Raw genomic sequence first — 18,269 nt, 5'->3', positions numbered from 1 at the left:
CTTGTAAGTTTGATTCTTATAACATACCGGTATAGTATTGCGTCCCGTTATAGTTGCAGAAAAAAAAATACGCGTGCAGGACACACACACACACACACACACCCCCACACCCACCCACCCCCAGAGGATCGTACCGTTTTACAATCGTATAACATTCATTGGCGCTAGTAGTAGTAAATTCCAATTTTCTTTGCTTTACCTCACTTGTTCTGCTCAAAATTAAAGGGGACATATCTGACAGTAAAAGCTTACATTTTATGGAAATTATGTTTAACTATTTGCTTAAACAGCACAAAACAGATAAATCAGACAAATTTACTATACATAGGCCTATACATGTATGGTATGCCAAGGACTGTTTAAGAATATAACATTAGATTTATGATATTTACTTCGAGGACTGTTATATATCAAAAATGTGAAAAATATCAAATTTTAATAATTTGTCATAAAATTTGTATTATATTGTGAATTTCAAACAATGAAATTTATTTGATATCAGAAAGACATTCTTCGTATTCAGAATGCAATTCGATATGTCTGATGTGCTCTCATGTCCCACAAAAAATACTATCGAAACGCTCAAAACGCTCATTCCAGATCCCTTAATTTGGTTAATTTTCTTGTTGTCTTTTTTTTTCTTTTCTTGTTTTATTTATTTTTTTCTTTATTTTTCTTTGATTTATATTGCCAGGGTAAGGAGAGGAGGGAACTAAAGGCCCATTCAGTGATTTTTTGATTTTTTTCATCCCGGCGATCGTAAAAATCATCAAAATTCAGATTTTGGCTACTAGATTGCGGAACTCAGTCTTCAGTGATAGTCAGTAATTTTTATATTTTGGACATTATTATGACTATCATTTGAGGACTGAGTTCTTATGATCCGAGGAGCAGTTTCAGACAATTGCTTGGGATTATTGGGGCAGAGGTTATCTTTTGAATTCTTTCATGACCACTGAAGCATAGTCAAACCTGTCAAGGACACTCGGCGTGAATTGAAAGACCATGTCACTCGCCACAAAAGAATGTCAAAGGTCATAAAACACCACTTTGGTGTCTTCTGCTATCTAAAGGCCTATGGCTGATTTTGTACCTTTCGTCATTGTCATAGATGTGCTAACATAGCTTTCTAGTGCAGTGGTTCAGCCGAAAGCCGTATGTCTAAGACAAAAAATAATGCATTTACGTGAGTCTGTAATTTATATACCGGTACTGACAGTATATAAATTAGCTACATGTATTTGAATGGGGCTTCAACTTCGTCAATACTGTCGTTTTCCTGTTTTGTTTTTTTGCCATTTGTTTTTCATTAAAAAAATTTATAAACGTAACAATTTGATTTTTTTTTCACTTTCGCTGGGATCACTGAATGGGACTTTATAGCGCGGATTATTCCAAACTTGTTTTTACCTACTGCTATATAGTATTAATCCGATTATTACATAACTTTGCCAGCGTATTCAAGACATAGGTTATGTAGGGATAAACTGTACATGGGTATAGAGGCCCTGCATGCTTTTATCGATTGGCTCCAAACAAAGGATTTGAACCGGTGTCCTTCAACGTAATCACGGCGCAGTAGCCTACAGTCCATTCAATCAAATGTTGTCAGTGTGCGAGACGAACGATGTATAAATCTGGAGGTCACATTATCACTTATCATGCTTATTGTAAAAAGTTTGTCCAATGCATATACTGTGTGTATTGTTCCCGGGTATTGTCAATGCAGTCAAGCAAACAGGTATTATATTTTGAAAAGGCCGCTATAGTATATTCACAGGGGTGTCTTGAATGGCCAATCATATGGGACATAATCAAATTGCAGTGACTGCTTCCTTTGTTACCACATGTCAGTCATCTTGTGATTATTGGACCATGTAAACCTGCAAAAAACGAGCCAAAGTGCAGGCCCTATGATTTGAACATGTCAATCAAATCGCGAACTAAACAATATAGAACCATTTCCCGTAAACTTGAAAATGCCCATTGGCGTTTATCACAATGGTCCAAGATGTTCTCTTTAGGATGTTCAATTCAGGATACTCAGGATTCCAGTGAGAAAAGTCAGAAGATGAGGTTGTCCCTTTAACTGAAATTTAAATAGCGCCCCCCAGTTTTCACACAAGTATACAATTTACTCCCCGTGCACTTTTCCTTTACATATACATTCCGCTGCGCTTTATGCCTCCTCAATTAGGATGTTCACTTTTGCACTCTAAATCCCTAGCTGTAAAGCTGAATTTATACTCAATCGCTTTTGCAGAAAAGCGATTTTCACGCATGCTCAATGTTTACTTACATTTCTAGAGCGTCAAGCCGATCAATCGATTCAAATCGCCGAGGCAAAAACGACGTCGCTTTTGCAAGTTGAAGAAATCTCAACTTCCCTGCGACATCGCTTGACACGTGAATGCATCAACTAATCATAAACAACCATCTGGATCTATTATTTTGCTAATTAATTTACCTCTCTCGATTATTAATTTTTGGTGATGAATTAATTCAAAGCAATAATTATTGACAGCAACTGATGTTTTTAAAAATGTATTTTGTGGCATTTAGAATATTTTAATTGTCAATCGCTATCGCCGTGATAAGTATAAATGCAAAAGCGACGAGCGATGCATCGCAAAATTCGGCGATTGCCCATCGCTTTTCAAAAGCGTTTAATCGCAATTGCTCGGCGATTGAGTATAAATTCAGCTTAACACTTTTTAAACACGTTAGGCATTTAGCCAAAACAATTTTTATTAATATTATCTACATGTACCTTTTCAGAAAAAATGTTTCAGATTATGAAGCACATTCTCCTACACATCATAAATCCAAAATAAAAGCAACACCGTCCTTTTGGTTTACAAGTTATCACACTTTCAATTTGTATCTAAACGTATCCTAAACGCCCAGCGTGTTTGAAAGGTGTTGCAGCACTACTGTTTAGGTAATCGACATGTTTAGATATTAAACATCACCTGTATATAACCTAACACGAGCAAACCACCGCTGTTTGGCTTGTGTTTAGATTATATACAGGTTAAAATTTGATATCTAAACATTATGTAATATAAACACAAGCTTAACATCCGGCTTAACATGGTGTTTAGGATGGGGTATAAGTGCTAAGGATGCGTTTAAATACAATTCCAAAAGCGCGATAACTTGTAAACCAGGGTGACGGTATTATGAGTAGGGATTTTCCAAAATACCAATCGTTTCATGAAAATATGGAAAACAATATTTTCAATTATTCTTAAAAAAGTGGCGTTTCAGCTATTCCTTAAAAAGTAGGGGTGTCCAAAAATACCAATCGCTTTGTGAAAATATGGAAAACAATTTTTTTAGTGTTAGACCTAATACATATAACCACAATCCATTTAAAAAGTTTCATCAATGGGTCTGACGCTATACAGTTTTTATTAAGTTAATTTTTCGAGTAGATGACCTTATCTGCATAATTTTGTAAATAGACCGTTTCATATAGAAGTTTTCCAAAGTTTGTTATGGATGACCCCGTTTTCAATTTCGGGTCATCGACGCTGACACAAACGCAACTATTACGTCTGAACACAGATCTGCGTGACAGACACGGTCAAGCGTTGGGTATGGCTTGTGCAAGAGATTAATATTTATATTGCGAACACCACACGAAGATTAAATCAAATGTGCCGCAGACGACAAACACTTGCATTTTTCTTTCTTTTACTGTCACATTGTGAAGTGCCATATAGTGGAAGTGTTAGTTCAATACCTTTAGAAAATATTTCTCTGTGATGACTCATGTTGATTTTGGCTAAATCGTCGTCCGTATTCCATAGTGGCGTATAGTGGGGCGCCGCGAATAAACAACTTTTCGAGAAAATCGGGTTTGAAGAAATGTCAATTTAAAATCGAGTTGTGTAAATCAGACATTCATTATATTTTGTAAATGATGTGAAATTTCTGTAGTAAACTAAATAGATTTTATTGTTATATATTTTTCAAAAGAAATAAATACATACTATTGCTGGCAAACTGACAATAAAACTATACGTCACTATGGAAAACGAACAAAACGCAATACCCTAACCTTACGTTAACCGTAAGCCACCTCGGTCGCTGTGTAATCCCTATGGCGTTACTTTTCGTCGTTCGTATTCCATAGTGGCGTATAGGTCCGATACGTGTACGCCACTAAGACATACGATGTTTTTCATTTTTGCCGATATTTCATAATTATAAAATGTGTATAAAAAGTGGCGAATACAAAAAATGTCACTTTGTAACTATACGCCACATTTAATAATTAATTACTAATTAATTAGCTAATTATGACTGATGAGACTTAAAAAAATGAAAGAGAACATCATTAAAAACATATGTGCCAATTTTCAAAAAATGACCAAAAATCACTATACGCCACTATGGAATACAGCCGACGAAATACGTTGTATTTTCACTCAAAAAAGGTACCTGATTCCGCTTGATTCATTGTGCACCAATTTGACCCCTTAATACTGAATAAATACTGCAGTTTTCCGATCTTTTCCGATCTTGATTTGAAAAGGTCTATGATTGTTAAATTTTATCTTTCTGTGTACCAAGAACATTAAGTTTAATCTGTGAAGCTTGCCATTCGATGACGATTAGATGAGTATTGTGGGGTTTCTCCAACTTAAAGTTCACATGAACCTTTTGAAGTTTAATATGCATGAACTGTGAAGCCAGTCATTCGATAACGATTCTATTGAGTTTCCTCCTGTAAAAGTTCAAAATCCAGCTTGACAGGGGACTAAAATAGTTTTAAGCCCAGTTTGAAGTTCATTTCTAGTGGCGTGCCTGGACTTTTTATCCAGCGAGCATTATTTCTGGCCCGATTTTGCTGGCATATTAAAGAACTTTAAGGACATACCGAGGGTAAGACATCAGCAGGGTAGGCAAAGCTTTTTTACCAGTCAAGTTTAAGAGGACAACTGCGCGTATTGTTCACGCAAAGCTTGTTAAACTATTTTAGTCCCCAGTCAAGGTGAATTTAAGTGTATAGAGGATGAAGTGCGCGCGGAGCGCGAGAAAATGTTCAATTCCATACTATTTTAGCCAAAAGTCAAGGTATAACACCGAGTATTCCTTGTATTTTTACAGTGAGCCTACTTAGACCAGGAGAGTATTTGCCAAAACGTAGGATTTAATACTGTGTCCCTCCATCCTAAAATGTGGAGGGGACATGCTTGTCATTAATAATACCACAAATAAATGATAAATCGGATAAACTTCACGATCAAGGACGTTCATCACTCGGTCATCAATTTTATATTAACAATAAACTTCCAACACCAACTTTCCTAGTTTAATTATTTCAATCAAAATTTCACTCCTCTCCTAATGATGACAAATGAAAATCGAAGTAACACTGTATTTATCAATATCATATAAACTACATCTTTATCTTGACAGTTCCTCATTTGCTCGCCCTATTCCTTTTTCAAAGGAATTCTTATTTTTCTTCAAATGTGTACCGAGTGGGTACCAAGAACATTAAAGTTAAATCTGTGAAGCTTATAAGATTAGTATTGTGATGACTTATACTGGGTTTCTTCCAAGTTCAAGTTGACACGAACATTTTGACGTTTAATCGTTTAATCTTGTCATTCGATGGTGATTCTGTCGTAATCTATTGGGTTTCCTCCTGTAAAAGTTCAAGTTCACTTCATGCACATTAAATAAAAAGTGTTAAAATGTTTCAACTTCGTGTTAAACCAAGAATTCTCGAGTAATAATATACTATGGGATAAGCCACACGTTTGCGCAAATGAAGTCAGTCACTCACTCATTGTGCAATCATGCATGTGGTGGCATGTGTTGTGTAGAGGTTGACCTGTGGAAGAGGTGATGCATTTTTTTCGTTCTGATGGGAAAACATCTTATGACGAAAAATGACGAACATTGGCCGTTTATTTCCATATTTTGAAAAACCAATTAGCTGAGGTGTTAGCTTAATATGCTAGGAAACTATCATAACCGATGACCCCGTGTTGACTTTTGCTAAATCAGCTGTATTTTTGCTGAACAGGAGTCCGAATTAATAGTACTCGACATCCGCCATCTTGGAAAAATTTGGTGTTCTGAAAGTGCACAGCAACTGTCAATCAAATACGGGATTGTAATTTAAATAAGATTCACTATTGACGTAGTACGGACAACGTTGTCATGCACAAATACGTAAATTTTAGGCTAGGCGTTAATGTGTACTGAAAATGCCTAGCAACTGTCACTCAAACTGCCGATGTGTCAATTAAACTGCCGTAAAGTGACTTTACTTTTTATACAAGGATTGAATACGAGTGTCACGGCCCTGGTTAAACATGAAATGTGTTACGATTTTGCTGTAAGACGGAGCTCATATAGCTTGTCATAGTAAGGCAAACTGAACTCGGTACATTCCTTCACTTCACCAGACAACGCTTCTATATCAACCGGTTTACGATCGCTTCGCTTAAACTCGGTGCTTTCAAACGCTTCTTTATAGGTCCCAAACATCTGGTTTCCGATCCAACATGAAGGTGGTGCTTTCCATTCAGGTGGGTGTGGCGCTTCGGGTTTCCAAGACAGCATGGACTCACTAAAAGGTATCCCAGTAGCATCACAGTAAGCACGCATGATCCCTTCTGGATTCGCCTTGAGATCATCAGCATCAATGATGACAGACTTTTGCTTCAACTCTTTCGTAACGTACTCGTAAAGATCAAAGATTTCTTTGAAGGCAAAACCTTGCGGAAGAAAAGACTTAAGAGAAGGCATCCCGATCTTCTTAAGCAGAATACTGTGAGACTTAAAGACGTGAGCTGGATGTCGTATCAAAAATGTATGTTGATATCCTTCAGGAAGTCTACCAAACTCTCCTCCCAATGCATAAGCCATATCTTTGACAAAATACAATTCCTTGCCTTGCTGTCCATTCTCAATTTCTTCCTTCACATATTTATAGCTAATGTTAGGATCAGAAACAATTCTCCCTAAGACTGGGTGTGATATAATCTGATCGGGACCACAATGAACCGCAGCAATGTAGTATTCGAAAAAGACGATAGAATGTTCAACTTCAGCGATACTTTTACAGAATACAGAAGAGAGCGTACGTGGTACACACCAAAGTGCTACTTTATTTGGTTTGCTTTCCATCATGTGAAAATTTGGTATAGCTTTTGAAATGTATTCAACTCTTTAATGGCGATTTCAAAGCAGCCGGTTACTAACTCTCTTGTTTGCGTATAATATGAGAACAGTTGACTTTGCGAATGATATGAGGATGTTTGACTTTCGTATATAGTTTGATCAGATCGATGGTCTTGATCTTTGGACTCCGGCCTGGAAGCAACCCTGACGCGTGATCTGCTTCATGATAAGCAGTTATATATAAATACTAACAATGGGCTATTCCAGTTGAAATCCATACTCCCTCTGTGGAAGATTTTAGAAATATCTTCCACAGGAGGAGTATGTTTTTCAAATGTAATTGGTCAGGGTTAATCATTTTGAAACCCATACTCCCTCTGTACTATGGCTTTACCTATATCTTCCACAACTGGAGTGAGTATGTCAAGTGGAAGTTACCCAATTTTATATTTTATTCAACATTCATATGCCTTCTGTGGGACACTTTAGCTAAATCTTCCACAGGGTGAGTGTGGATTTTAAATGGAATAGCCCAATAAGGTAAGGTAACGGTTCATAGATGTGGTCACAGACCGGAATGTCCATTGCGCTAGACTCTTCCGTGAATAATGTTGCTGTGGAGTCGCTACTCCTCCTGAGTCTGTTTACCTTCATAGCAAGGGCACAGTGGCGCAGCGGTACAGGCGCTGCTTTGTAATCGGGGAATTGTGAGTTCGAGCCCCGGTTGTGTCATCGTGTTGTAGGGTAAGGTACTTTACTTCACTTGCCTCTCTCTACCCAGGGGTGAAATAGGGAGCTGTTATGAATATTGTCCATTGACCGCCGCCCAAAGGTATGCCTTACGCATTCATTCTTTCATTCATATTCATATTTGTTTTAAATAAAAATCAAGAACATTACATTACATCAAAAAAATATACAAAAACGATACATATGGAGAAAAAGGCTGGAAGACCAAAAAAAGGCCTAAAAGTTAGCCTTTCCCTAAAATCAAATGAAATTAGCAAGACAATGCAACTTTACCAAACATAACCAAAATACAAGACAAGGGACGGGGACGTGCTCGCGGAAAAGATTAATTATATTTAGAGGTAAGATTTTTTTAATTGATTGCGGAAATGTTTGACAGATTTTGAAGCTTTCAGATGACAGATGACATATTCTAACGACATAAATTTAATTGCGCTTGGATACACGTGAAGAATTAAAGAAATAGAGAAGGAAAAGAATGGCCACTCCCAATAAATCAATTGTAAAATTTTGCTCTCAGTCCTTGAGGTAAGAAATAAGAAAATGGGAATTCTTATTCCATGCCTCGATACAAAAGCTTGATGAATACTAATTGCAAACAAATTAAATATGCCAGATTCATCTAATGAGAACAAGATCATTATTTAATAGAGGCGTCCGTAATTGGTATTGACCAAAAGCGCTCTGTTGTATAAAATAAAAAACAAGACATCACCTACTTCAATCTCACGTCCCCAGTATTACCAAATGTGTCAAATTTAATCATCTTTCTTTACCATTATTGATGTATATGTCATGATGAGGCAGGATAGATGCTGTTTACAATTTCTCATGGTAACATTGTTTGGTATATTACATGTAATACAATTAGAATGTGCAATTTGGGCTGGAAGTATAGAACGTAATGTGATTACAAAGCAATCGAAGCAATAACTCGCTCGTTACATAGACCAATGTTATGTTATGTTATGTTATGTTATGTTATGTTATGTTATGTTATGTTATGTTATGTTATGTTATGTTATGTTATGTTATGTTATGTTATGTTATGTTATGTTAATGAGCCCTTTTGAATTTATAGATCCAAAGTATCAAATACTAGCCATACTTTGAACCTTTGTTCCACCGGATCCCCTGATAGGATGTGTGGTATAATAAAGCAACGAAAGGGTTAATTTTTTACTATGAAAAAGGAAAAAAAAATTTAAAAAATTAAATAGAGTTGCTGGGTTACGCTGTCTTTTTATCGTTTTAAAATAAACCAGTATAAAATGACCATGCCATTACTTTAACTAGTAAATAACTAAGTTAACTTTAACTAATAAATGAGTAATATGCTTTTAAATACTGTTCACTTAGGTGAATAATTAAGTGCCAGGAGTGATTATCTATAGTTATATACTTTTAATGACTGTTCCTTCAATATGTGGAAGCTGTGGCAATTAAACGAATTGCTTTAAAGTATTTACAATCATTATCTAATATAATTGCTTCAAGTCATGATCGTGATTACGTGAACAGAATTTTAGTGTGTCTCCGATTTGTTTTTAGCGTGTACGTATAGGCCTATTATAAACCTGTATTAAGGGACTATCAGCGTCAAAAGCATTACAAATTTAAATTTGTAGTTAATACGACTTTATTTCAGCAAAATACAAATATCTATAACATAGATTTTTGTTAATTAAGAGAAAACAGTTTAACAAATTACCGTGAAAATTCGTTCATGTCAGAGCAATTCGTTAATAGGCACATATGTTTATTATCGAAATTTTACGGTATTGCCTTTAAAGAGGAAGTCCCGCCAGAGCAGTTCTTCTGGGGTGAACCAAACCTGCCTGGTTATCAAATTAATCAGTGACAATGTTATCTCTGAATTTAACAGTGTGATAATTGATGTTTTAATGTTATTGCATCAATTAGCAATTGTCAAAATCAGAGATTACCTTATCACTGATTAATTTGATAACCCGGCAGGTTTGGTTCACCCCAGAACTGCTCTAGCGGGGCTTCCTCTTTAAGTGCAATCGTTACTTAGAATGATAGGTACTTGTTTTGACCTAATAAAAAACAAAAAGCAATCAGTCAACTAAAACGTCCATAAAAATCAAACTAATCATGTATTTATCATTTAGTAAACGTGTCCAAGGTCGTGTTCAATGGAGCCAATTAATGTGATTGACAGTACTATGCTACAAATAATGAAATCGCGGTTACCAGTATTCACTCGATCTAACGTTTTTGCGTGGCTAAATGGAATTTGATTAAGGAGTCCATGGGTATCATGGTCCGGTTATGGGTGATGAATAGGGGTATACCGTAAACGTTCGCCTAATGGCGCTATGGAGTTCATGGAAATGAGAGAGCGCCATCCCTGTAAAAGCCGACTATTATCACTGATCATTAAGGGTGCGTGTAGTTAAAGGGTGAAACCTATGGACACATACAATTATGAACAAGATCGAACAAACGTGTTCATGATAATGCGGTAATCATTCACCTGATACGTTGTGGCCCAGTGAACAGAGCATTAGACTATAGTGCGAGGATACAAAGAACTTGTGGAGAAGATTGATGGTTCGAATCTCATGCAGTAATTTCTGACAGATTATGATGTCTGTCAATGTTTTTTTTTCTGATTTGAGGAAATTTTATTCTGTATTTTCTTGATTTTATCTTTAACATTGTTTATATAATTTTATTATTTTATCTTGTATGTGTCTTTTTTCATGATTCTTTGTTTTTATCGTTTCATTTTAGAGTAACTCAATCCATTCAATCAAATGTTGTAATGAATCTATTTGATTGTATCGGCATTTGTTATGTGTGTGAGACGAATTGTCGCGTGCGACAAGTCTTTCAATTCGCGCGAGTGTCCTTGCCTATGCATCAGTGGTCATAAGAGGTATATCATTTTATTTGAAAGGGGGGTCCCAAATATACGGGGGTCATAAAGTCTTGGAAAGAATAATAGGAGCGGGTCATAAAATGTTTTATGACCAAAATGTAGGGAGTCACACGATGACCACAGAAAGTGTGTTATTTTATTCAAAAAGACTGATTTAAATCAATTTTGGGGTTTGGGATCATACATTTTTGTTGCCGAAATAGGGGTGCGCAATTTTATTGACGGAGACTTTTGTCCCCCTTCCGAAAAAAAAAATGATAGCCCTCTAAGAGGATTCAAAAGATAACCTCTGCCCCAATAATCCCTAGCTATATTTGTTTGAAACTGTTCCACGGAGGATGTATCATAATAGGCTCAGTCTTCAAATGAGGCTTATTATATTCAGCGAAACGAAACGAAACGAAACGAAACGAAACGAAACGAAACGAAACGAAATGAAGTTCTCACGGCTATTGGACATTATGCAGATTGTCACAGCTCATCTTGTGATACCAGTTGTTCCTCACGGGTGCAATGAGTCCGCATTGTTGATTAAGAAACACATTTCTCACGGCTATTTCTGAATGAATTATGAATTGATTTTGATTGCAAATTATGCAGATAGTCACAGCGGATGTTTTGATACCCATTTCAAAGTTGTCATTCATTCCTAGCAGGTGTAGTGAGTTTGTTTCGTTGATTATCACTTTTTGCCAAAAGTGATAATCAACGAAACGAAGTTCTCATGGCTTTTTTAAGCCAATTATGGAATCTATTTAGAGTGGAAATTATGCAGATTGCCACAGCGCATCTTTTGATACCAATTTCAAGGTTGTCACTCACTCCCATCAGGTGCAATGAGCCCGGAATGTTGATTTAGAAAAACAATTCTCACGGCTATTTATGAATGAATTATGAATTTATTTCGATTGCAAATTATGCAGATAGTCACAGCGGATGTTTTGATACTCATTTCAAAGTTGTCATTCATTCCTAGCAGGTGCAGTGAGCCCGTTTCGTTGATTATCACTTTTTGCCAAAAGTGATAATCAACGAAACGAAGTTCTCATGGCTTTTTTAAGCCAATTATGGAATCTATTTAGAGTGGAAATTATGCAGATTGCCACAGCGCATCTTTTGATACCAATTTCAAGGTTGTCACTCACTCCCATCAGGTGCAATGAGCCCGGAATGTTGATTTAGAAAACAATTCTCACGGCTATTTATGAATGAATTATGAATTTATTTCGATTGCAAATTATGCAGATAGTCACAGCGGATGTTTTGATACTCATTTCAAAGTTGTCATTCATTCCTAGCAGGTGCAGTGAGTTTGTTTCGTTGATTATCACTTTTGCCAAAAGTGATAATCAACGAAACGAAGTTCTCACGGCTACTTCTGAATGAATTATGAATTGATTTTGATTGCAAATTATGCAGATAGTCACAGCGGATGTTTTGATACCCATTTCAAAGTTGTCATTCATTCCTAGCAGGTGTAGTGAGTTTGTTTCGTTGATTATCACTTTTTGCCAAAAGTGATAATCAACGAAACGAAGTTCTCACGGCTACTTCTGAATGAATTATGAATTGATTTTGATTGCAAATTATGCAGATAGTCACAGCGGATGTTTTGATACTCATTTCAAAGTTGTCATTCATTCCTAGCAGGTGCAGTGAGCCCGTTTCGTTGATTATCACTTTTTGCCAAAAGTGATAATCAACGAAACGAAGTTCTCACGGCTACTTCTGAATGAATTATGAATTGATTTTGATTGCAAATTATGCAGATAGTCACAGCGGATGTTTTGATACCCATTTCAAAGTTGTCATTCATTCCTAGCAGGTGGTGAGTTTGTTCCGTTGATTATCACTTTTTGCCAAAAGTGATAATCAACGGAACGAAGTTCTCACGGCAATTTCTGAATGAATTATGAATTTATATCGATTGCAAATTATGCAGATAATCACAGCGGATGTTTTGATACCCATTTCAAAGTTGTCACTCACTCCTAGCAGGTGCAGTGAGTTTGTTCTGTTGATTATCACTTTTTGCCAAAAGTGATAATCAACGGAACGAAGTTCTCACGGCTACTTCTGAATGAATTTTGAATTTATTTTGATTGCAAATTATGCATTTCAAAGTTGTCACTCACTCCTAGCAGGTGCAGTGAGCCTGTTCCGTTGATTATCACTTTTTGCCAAAAAGTGATAAATTCTAGTTCAAAACAACTGCTTGTATCACAAGGGATTGATTTATACCCAAATCACGGATGGTTCTTCCATCTTAAGGTAGAAATGACCCCGTTTCGTCGAATATCAATTAGGGGGGGGGGTCCAATTGATATTCGACGAAACGAGTCAATTACACCTACTTGTGACTTCATTTCAAATTCAATGATACTTCAAAACAACAGCTTGTATCACCTATTCATTTCAAATTGAATAGGTTCAAAACAACTGCTTGATTTATACCAAAATCACGGATGGTTCTTTTATCTTAAGGTGTTAGGCACAATTACCTCGGGCCTTTCCTTTCAATAATGTCCACAATATCACGCTGTGCGCATTTTAATGATAACTTAAATATTATTCGCCACTTGCACGGTTCCGCCATTATGCACTATATGCGGGGAGAGCCTCGAACTGGCAGCATACATGAAAGGAAGAATTACGTAACCTTACACAGAATGTTATATGACTGGTTCAATTCCCATTCATGTATGCTGCCAGTTCGAGGCTCTCCCGCACATAGTGCATAATGGCGGAACCGTGCAAGTGGCGAATGGTCGTTTGTTTTTAATACTGAAATAAAATTGAATTGAATTGAAGGTGGAAATGACCTCGTTTCGTCGAAATCAAGGGGGGTCCAAACTGATTTGTTTGAAGGATGATGGTAACTGCACATTCTTTGAGAGTTGTTCTTTTCAGGTTTTATCCTAACTGAAGCAGGTACTTAAATATTGTACCAGAGAAAATCTTTTCTTATCTTCCCAGGGCATACTTTAAAGATGCTAATTAGACACTTCTGTTTGGTAATTAAATTCACTTCATTTCGGTATTAAAACAAACAAAAACCATTCAAACAAACAAACAAAAACACGCAAAACATACAAGCGAGTTATACTTTAAATCAGAATGAGTTTCATGCAAACTTTTATTCATAAAGTAACTAATAAAACAAGGACGTCTATAACAAAGTCACGTTTTTGCAATACCATACAAATATATATACATTGAAAACAACTGTTTCACAGCTTCAAATCTCAACCACTTTTTAGGTGTAGCGTCTTTTCATTTCATCAATGTGGGGGTATGCCCTAATCGAATCACCACTTTTTTACATTCGGTATTTTCCATAGAAAAAATGGGGTATTGACATACTGCGGTTTATGGTCACTGAATATATTAACAAATTCGGTAATTGGGTTGTTTGATTTCTCGAGTACCTATTGTGTTTTATTTTGAACTCATATCAGCAGTGTCAACAAAATATACCTAAATTTTCAAGAATGTTAGGTTTTATTGACAATATTAAATGATAAATCACATCTCGGCATCCACCCATCCAAATCCCTGAAAGGAATTGTCCAAATCCCTGCAAATATTAATAACATACTCCTACTCCAGATGACAAGATCTGAGCAAGGCAAGATCCAGCAACTTGCAAGGTTTTAGTTGCCTGATTAGAAAGTTATTACCTCAACATGATTTTTGCTTCACATATCAATGCAATGACAACGATACAATCTAAAATCAATCAAGCTAGTTTCCAGTCACCCAGTCCCTGCGAGGGTCTAGTTGTCCAGACACCAATCAAGCAAAGCTCCAATTGTCCAGATCCCACCATGCCAATTCTATTCATCCATATCCCTGCTACCAAGATTTTAGTCACCCAGATCCATGCAAGATCCTCTTATCCAGATGTAAGCAGGAAGGGTTTCAGACATCCAGATTCCGCTATGCGTGGTTTTAGCCATCCAAATCCCTAAAAGAGATCTAGTTGTCCAAATTCCAGCAAACGAGATTCCAGATGACCAAATCCCTGCAAGCCATGTTCCAGTCAATCAGACCCATGCATGGGAGGTTCCACGTGTCCAAATTCAATCGAACAAGGTTCTAGTTGTCCAGATTCAGCAAGTAAGGTTCCAGTCATCCAGTTCTCTGCAAGATATGGATTAGTCATCTAGATTACCCAAATAAGGACTCTAGTGGTCTAGATCCCCAGCAAGAAACCAAGTTCCACACATAAGATCCCTGAAAGAAAAGCTCTTATCATGTTCACCTCAGCAAATAGTAGTTTAAATATAAAAGCAATATAAATTTCAAGCAATGCAAGGAATAGCTAGGTTCCAGTCCGCCCAGTCCCTGTGAGGGTCTAGTTGTCCAGACACCAATCAAACAAAGCTCCAATTGTCCAGATCCCACCATGCCAATTCTAATCATCCGGATTCCTGCTGCCAAGATTTTAGTGACCCAGATCCATGCAAGATCCTCTTGTCCAGATGTAAGCAGGAAGGGTTCCAGACATCCAGATTCCGCTATGCGTGGTTTTAGCCATCCAAATCCCCTAAAAAGAGATCTAGTTGTCCAAATTCCAGCAAACGAGATTCCAGATGACCAGATCCCTGCAAGCCATGTTCCAGTCAATCGGACCCCTGCATGGGAGGTTCCAGGTGTCCAAATTCAATCGAACAAGGTTCCAGTTGTCCAGATTTAGCAAGTAAGTTCCAGTCATCCAGTTCCCTGCAAGAAAGGGTCTAGTCATCCATATTCCTCAAGTAAGGACTCTAGTAGTCTAGATACCAGCATGAAACCGATTCCACACATAAAGATCCCTGAACGAAAAGCTCTAATCATGTACACCTCGGCAACTAGTAGTTTAAGTATCAAACCAAAAATGTGGACGGTTGTATTATCTGGATTAAAATAAGGATCTAATTTCCTTAATCCCAACAACTTAAGATCTAAGCTTTAAATATAACAGCACACTGAATTCCTTTTGTCCAGATCCCTAGTGTGATCAAACATGCAGGAAAAAAGAATCCTGTCAATTCAGTGCAATGGGTATCACAACCAGTATTTTCTATTTCATTCACATGTGGTGAAGTTATCCCTTATAAAAATGTTATAAGGCTAAGACAAAAAATATATTGTGTTGCCCTCCCAAGTGTAAAGTGCAGAGGGTCGGACGGTCGGCAAAAGGTTTTTTGGTTTTTTTTACAAATGCCAATTACATCTGAGTATGATATATATGTCAGTGTACACACACTGTGAAAGTACCAAGCTTATAGGCTTCTGATCTTTTCAGGCTTTTGCTTGAAATTCAGACACAAATTATTCATAAAAAAGCCGGTCCTTTTGGACCGGCACTTCTATCACTTCAAAATCATTCCACTGTACCAGCTTAACATTTTCATTAAATTGTCTTCCTTTCTTCATGGTCTTAGGTGTCAATCTGAATGCCATGTTGTAATCCTGAAAAAAAGAAAAAAAGAAAGAAATCGTAGTATGAACTTTTAAAAATATATTTGCATATCACTCAGATTAACAGATTAAATCAGATTCAGATTAAATCAGATTGAGATTAAATTTATTTCAAATTCGTGGCCTGTAGGCCAAATTACATGAAATATTACATTTGCATTGTTAACATTAAAAGACATAAAAACATATAAAACATACATGAAAACACCATAAAATTACTCAAAAAAATTAATTGCACTTTGAGGCAAAATCTCACACTCACACATCTCACACACCCCTACATCTCCACACACACCCCTTACATACACCCCACCCAAACTATCAGCCCTCCATATACACACCCCCCCACAAACCACAGATGCACTAAAGAATTTAATTTAATAAAACAGTAAGTAATAAATAACATAACAAAGTATTGCACATAAATTGGACAAGCCAAATTATAAGGAACAAATTGAATACATCAAGATAAAAATGCTGTCATAAAATCACAGTTAAACACAATGTTGCTGTCATAAAATCACAGTTAAACACAATGTACGAAAACCATGGCAACCAGATTTCACTTTATAAATTCTAAGATATAAAAAAGTTCTAGGTAGAGTATGTCATATTTCAACAGATAGAGGACGCCAAATATGCTTTAAAAACCGCTCTTTTGTCGCTTAATTTGGGTCGATGCATTTTGTTTTTATTGGGTGCTTCCCCAACCTTCCAACTTCTTAGATTCACCTTAGGGGCTGTGCAATAATTATGAGCCCGGGGGTAAAATTTCCCCTCTCGGCCCACCAAAAATCGCTTGCCCCCCCCTCTCGGCCTGCCAAAAAGTCTTTGCCCCCCCCCCCTTGCACATGCCAAATTCTTGGGATCCCAATTTCCAACTCTTAAATGGTCTATATACATGTTGCGAGCGCAGCGAGCAGGAAAATTTGCATATTTAAGCGTTTCCTAAGCGTTTCCTAAGCCTTTTTAGCGCGTTTTATTTAAAAGGCGCCCCATGAATGTGTGCCAAAATCGCTTCCCCCCTTCTCGGCTTGCCCAAAATTGTTTCGCCCTCCCTTTTGGCTCGCCAAAATTTCTTTTACCCTCCCCCAGGGCTCATAATTATTGCACAGCCCCTGTTATGTTGTCACAATCACACCACATGTTGTTGTGGTGTGCTGCCTTATAACATGTGATTGATCATTGTGAAGTAAAGTTAAGATCATCATCATTCATGATCATCCTCCACATTCCCTATATATTTAACTTGTAAACCTGAACTTGCAGTATTAATTCTTACCTGGATATATTCACAGCCATGCATGAGGCACTGACAATGTCACAAGCTACTCGGCTTTGAACGGCTGCACTCCCAAGCAACGGCGCAAAATAAATGATACAGCTCGTCGTACAACCAAGAGAGGGCGCACAGTACTAAATCATTTATTTATCTAGTAACAAACACACGGCGCATGTGCGAGCCGGGAAGTTCAAGCGTGTGAAAACAAAGCTGAGAGATGTAAACATGACCGAGAGCAGAAACGACTCGGTGCAGAAAATCACGTCTTTTTTATGAATCTAAACAAAATCACAGCAATCCTTTCACGGAATATAACGCCAAAGTCATATCTATCACATGTCAAAAAGAAGCTGAATTTATCAGATAAGCGAGAAAGGGTCGAAATTTCGGGTCAAAAATGTTTTCAAAAAAAAAATCATATTTTTGTTCCCAATAAATGGCTATAAAAAATCCCATACACCAACAATCTGCATAATTCCCACTCTAAATTGATTTCATTATTTGCTTTAAAAGCCATGAGAACTTGTTTCGTTGATTATCACTTTCTGTAAAAAGTGATAATCAACGGAACCGGTTCACTGCACCTGCTAGGAGTGAGTGACAACTTTGAAATTGGTATCAAAACATCCGCTGTGTCTATTGGCATAATTTGCAATTAAATAAATTCATAATTCATTCAGAAATAGCCGTAAGAACTTTGTTTCTTAATCAACA

The 18,269-nt window shown here is 36.9% G+C and overlaps 1 protein-coding gene across 1 annotated transcript; it reads right to left on the bottom strand.

Moving 5' to 3' along the window:
• Positions 1–6,348: 6,348 nt before the first annotated feature.
• On the bottom strand, positions 6,349–7,155 carry LOC140150050 (uncharacterized). The gene has a single exon (XM_072172055.1). It carries the CDS (start codon positions 7,153–7,155, stop codon positions 6,349–6,351), a length of 807 nt encoding a protein of 268 aa, XP_072028156.1.
• Positions 7,156–18,269: the final 11,114 nt, after the last annotated feature.

This window comes from Amphiura filiformis, chromosome 4, assembly GCF_039555335.1.
Source record: "Amphiura filiformis chromosome 4, Afil_fr2py, whole genome shotgun sequence".
Classification (NCBI taxonomy): domain Eukaryota; kingdom Metazoa; phylum Echinodermata; class Ophiuroidea; order Amphilepidida; family Amphiuridae; genus Amphiura; species Amphiura filiformis.
The sequence above is the reverse complement of the archived record's forward strand: the minus strand, read 5'-3'. Positions and strand labels throughout refer to the sequence as shown.

Coding starts and splice junctions, on each gene's coding strand:
- LOC140150050 (XM_072172055.1), bottom strand. CDS start 7,155: ATGGAAAGCAAACCAAATAAAGTAGCACTTTGGTGTGTACCACGTACG.